The 4,157-nt window shown below is 38.9% G+C and overlaps 1 protein-coding gene across 1 annotated transcript; it reads left to right on the top strand.

Moving 5' to 3' along the window:
* Positions 1–1,297: 1,297 nt before the first annotated feature.
* Positions 1,298–3,910, top strand: LOC123538356 (uncharacterized). The gene is made up of 3 exons (XM_045322392.2): positions 1,298–1,531; positions 2,545–2,677; positions 3,498–3,910. Exons 1-3 carry the CDS (start codon positions 1,514–1,516, stop codon positions 3,695–3,697), a joined length of 351 nt encoding a protein of 116 aa, XP_045178327.1. The 5' UTR covers positions 1,298–1,513; the 3' UTR covers positions 3,698–3,910.
* The last annotated feature ends 247 nt before the right edge of the window (positions 3,911–4,157 follow it).

The raw sequence follows: 4,157 nt of genomic DNA on the forward strand, positions 1-4,157 counted from the left end.
TGAAGACTATCCTCCGGAATCATGGACTCATGTCTATACAGACGGATCAACCACATGCGCCGTCAAAGATGGAGGAGCATGAGTTTTCATTCAATACCCATCTGGCAAGAGAGAAACACTACATGCAGCCACAGGAAAACACTGCAGCAATTACAAGTCAGAGACTGAAGCACTCATGAAGGCCGTCTCAGTGGTTGAATACTCGGCCGAAGAAAGCTCCCCAGTCGTCTTTCTCACAGATGCACTGTCTGTCATGGAAGCTCTGATCAACAATAAAGCTCCGCAGCTAGCCAGGAGAATGCAGAGCCTGAGTATAACCTTCAAAGTAGCACTTCAGTGGATTCCATCCCATTATGGACTTGCAGGCAATGAAGCGGCAGACAAACTGGCTAAGCTAGCTCAGTCAGAACAACCAACAAAACCTGTGAGTTAAAAGGAGAAAGTCACCATCATCAAGGCACTAACGAGACCAAGGATTGAGGAAGATGCTTTTCATCTCCTTGATCGGTCTGAACAAGTGGTGCTGGTCAGGCTTCTCTCAGGGCACAACAAGATCAATGCTCAAATGTACAAGAAATACAGACTGGCATCATCGCCAACTTGTCCATGTGGTGAGGAAGATCAAACTGCGGAGCATATACTTCAGAGATGTAAAAGGCATGACCAGGAGCGAGCTGCGACTTGGCCGACAGATACCTCAATCCAACAGAAAATGTATGGAGGCATTGAGGATCTGCGGCAAACCACAAGTTTCATCGAGGATACTGGTCTGACAGTGTAGTCGCGAACGAGAAGAAGAAGAAGTTAACTGTCGTTTTATGAATAACACAGTTTTGTGACAAGCCGTTTTATGAATAATACAGCTTTATATGTGACCAGCCGTTTTATGAATAATACAGCTTTATATGTGACCAGCCGTTTTATGAATAATACAGCTTTATATGTGACTAGCCGTTTTATGATACAACTTTATATGTGACCAGCCGTTTTATGAATAATACAGCTTTATATATGACCAGCCGTTTTATGAATAATACAGCTTTATATGTGACCAGCCGTTTTATGAATAATACAGCTGTATGAGACTTTATAAAATATCTCCTTAAATTGTCTGTTACTTTTACGAGTTAAGGAATGTGCAAAAAGTATTGCTCAAACGCTATTGACCGCCTTTAACATAGCTTGATTATCGGTAGCACGCAATAATTTACCTTGTAGTTGTGCTACAGCCAAACATTTATAGTTTATTACGCTTTGAAAGATATCATTTTACTTCCTTTTTTAAAAATCAATTTTATCGACATATCTAGTGTGAAGAATAGGCCTACGACGTAACGATTAGAATGCGTGTGAATATAATAAGCTTTTAACGAAGTGTTTATTGTGATTTTAACATACAAGTGCATAACTTTACTTTGTAATATTTACGCTTTGTATATAATTATAAATCTTATTCTTTGGAGGCGTTCACTTTTTTTAGATTTGACTAGGGAAATCTAAGGATATTAGCGCGATGGCGTCGAGTTATAGGGTATGTAAATAACTAAAAGATCTGACAGACATAACACTATATTATCAAATGAATTTTCTTAATACCACAGTCACACATACGGCGCAAATAGCTACGTCTAGCTACGGATAGAAACGTAGTTACCCGTATCGATCCGTATCTGAGCCGTACGGATTGGTACGAATTGATACGGATTACTACGTTAAGGTACGTCTCAGGTACGTATCAATACGGATAGATACGAATTACTATATATACGTTTTTATTCGTGGCTAAACGTAGCTTTCCGCGCCGTATGTGTGACTGGGGTATAATGGTATGTAGTTAACGTTATGGTATATTTAAATCAAGCCGGTAGCATTCAATGTGTATAAAAGCTACGGTTATCTTAAATGCCAATTTTTGTTACAATATTTCGAAAAGCGAAAAATGCACAATCCTCGATTCATATTTTTTTTTATCTTTTCAGTTTCATTTTATGATTCCATTTATTCAATGTCTCGTATTTATAAAGTTCTATCACTAAGTGGATGCTCCCTTGTTCTCTTAGTAAGCCATGGTCTAATGTTTCGTCAGACGATACTTGTAAAATGCATGTAGTTTACGTCATGACGTTAGCTTTTAAAACAAACTAGACCAATCGAGCTCCATGACCTCTAAAAATATCCGCCTTTATGGCCACTGTAGAATTAGCCTTTCGTCAAATGTTATCTATTATCAAACGATGCCAAAAACTGAAAGAAACAATAAAAAACAATCGCATGTTCGAAGTACATTTTTCAAACATATTGGTTTATAGATATATTGTATACGACAGGTATCCATACAGTACAGGAAAATACTGATTGCACACACTTCATGAGTACGAAAGTAATGAATGACTTGTCACAAGTTATGCAAAATTATAGTAGATCTAAATTTGGTCCTGTTAAGCTTTCTATTCAAAGTCAATGATTTCAAGGTATTTAACCCTAAACGTAAATTCAATGTAACTCTCTACAAAATAGCTAATGGTTTCTGTTTTCTTTATTCAGGTCGGAGTTTGGGCACATGACCTTTTCGGGTGTTTTGATGACGTTAGTACGTGCTTATCTACCTTGGTTTGTCCATGCGTAATGTTTGGGCGAACGGCGGAAACGATCGGATCTGGAAATTGTGTTATATGTGGTAAAATTTATACCTTAACTAACCCTTATCATGCTGGACACGACTAAGTCTGCCTTTGCGGCCAGTGTAGATCATGATCAGCCTGCACATCCGTGGGACTTGGGGTAGCATATACTTTCGCCCCCAACTATAAGGTCCCCAAACGGATTTTAGTAAGTAATAACAGCAGGTAAAGGACAAAAGCCAATTTGAGACAGTATTTAGATATACTGATACAGATTTGGTGTCATGCCTGTTGTCAATAGGCCTCGATACCCTATCTACTAGTGCTAGAGCGTCTGCTTCGAGTGCGGGAGGTCGTAGGTTCGATAAGACGTGAAAAATGGTATCAGTAGCCCCCTTGCTTGCCGCTCAACATTAAAAGGGAAACTGGCTTCTTCTCTCATACCCACGTTGCGATGGATTCCATCAGGAATGAGGTGTCGAGAGTAATTAATATAAGTTGAACTTACTTCACAATCGACCAAAAATAAATTATGTATAAACTGATAAGCGGAAGAACAGTTTGTCATTTTTCCTTTCTTTTTCTTTTTTATTTGGGGTGGGGGGGGGGGGGGGGGGGGTAAAAAAATAGGGAAAGGCTGGTCGATCCGACATTATTGGCCCCTCCAACACTGAGATCGCTCCTACGGCAAATCAACAAGCAAGAGTATGATTTAAATTAAAACAACAAATTTTAAGGAAAATGTAAATACATATAAATGCGGCTGTCATACATATATTGTAGTTTTCAAGGAGAGGTTTTCTACTTCCGGTGAGAAATTCTGTGCCAACATGTGCAGGTCGTGTGAATTGACATTGTCTTTTATTTCTTTTGTAGCTGTATCGCTGTTGGTCCCGCCTGTCAACTTCGTCAGTAGAATGATAGTACGGGGTAGAATTCGAGACAGCAAAGGGATTGACGGCAGTAGTGTTAATGACTGTCTACTTATTTTATTTTGTCCGTTCTGCTCTCTAGTTCAGGAGGTACAAGAGTGTCAAGATATGACACCATCTGCGCAGAGCATGTGCAGAACCTAACCAGGAAGTAGAATGGTAACTTTACGGAAATGGAATGGAAAACACAATAACAAAAATCACAATCATATTTATAGATGTTCTATTTTGCATCGTGAAAAAAGACGTGGAGCACTATTGGTTACATTAGGACTGTTATTGTCGCAAAGTTTTTATTAAAAACTATATTGATAAGAATGCTAGTAGACAAAAAAGAGCACGATTTCTGCATCTAAATATACACTTGTGTTATTTTTGAAATCCAGAGGTCCACTGTGATTCCCCGTATCTGCACAGAACCTCTGACGGACTAACCGGCGTATTGTGGCTCTTTTCGCGAATGCGCTCCGGTAACTTTTGTATAGTTAAATTCCGTGAGTCGAATTTAGATCGTTTCCCTTACCTGGAGCACTTCGGTAGATACAATTATATAATTAACTTGCTTGACCGCTAATAAGATACTAGAAATTAACACGAATATCTA

Source organism: Mercenaria mercenaria, chromosome 18, assembly GCF_021730395.1.
Source record: "Mercenaria mercenaria strain notata chromosome 18, MADL_Memer_1, whole genome shotgun sequence".
NCBI classification, from domain to species: domain Eukaryota; kingdom Metazoa; phylum Mollusca; class Bivalvia; order Venerida; family Veneridae; genus Mercenaria; species Mercenaria mercenaria.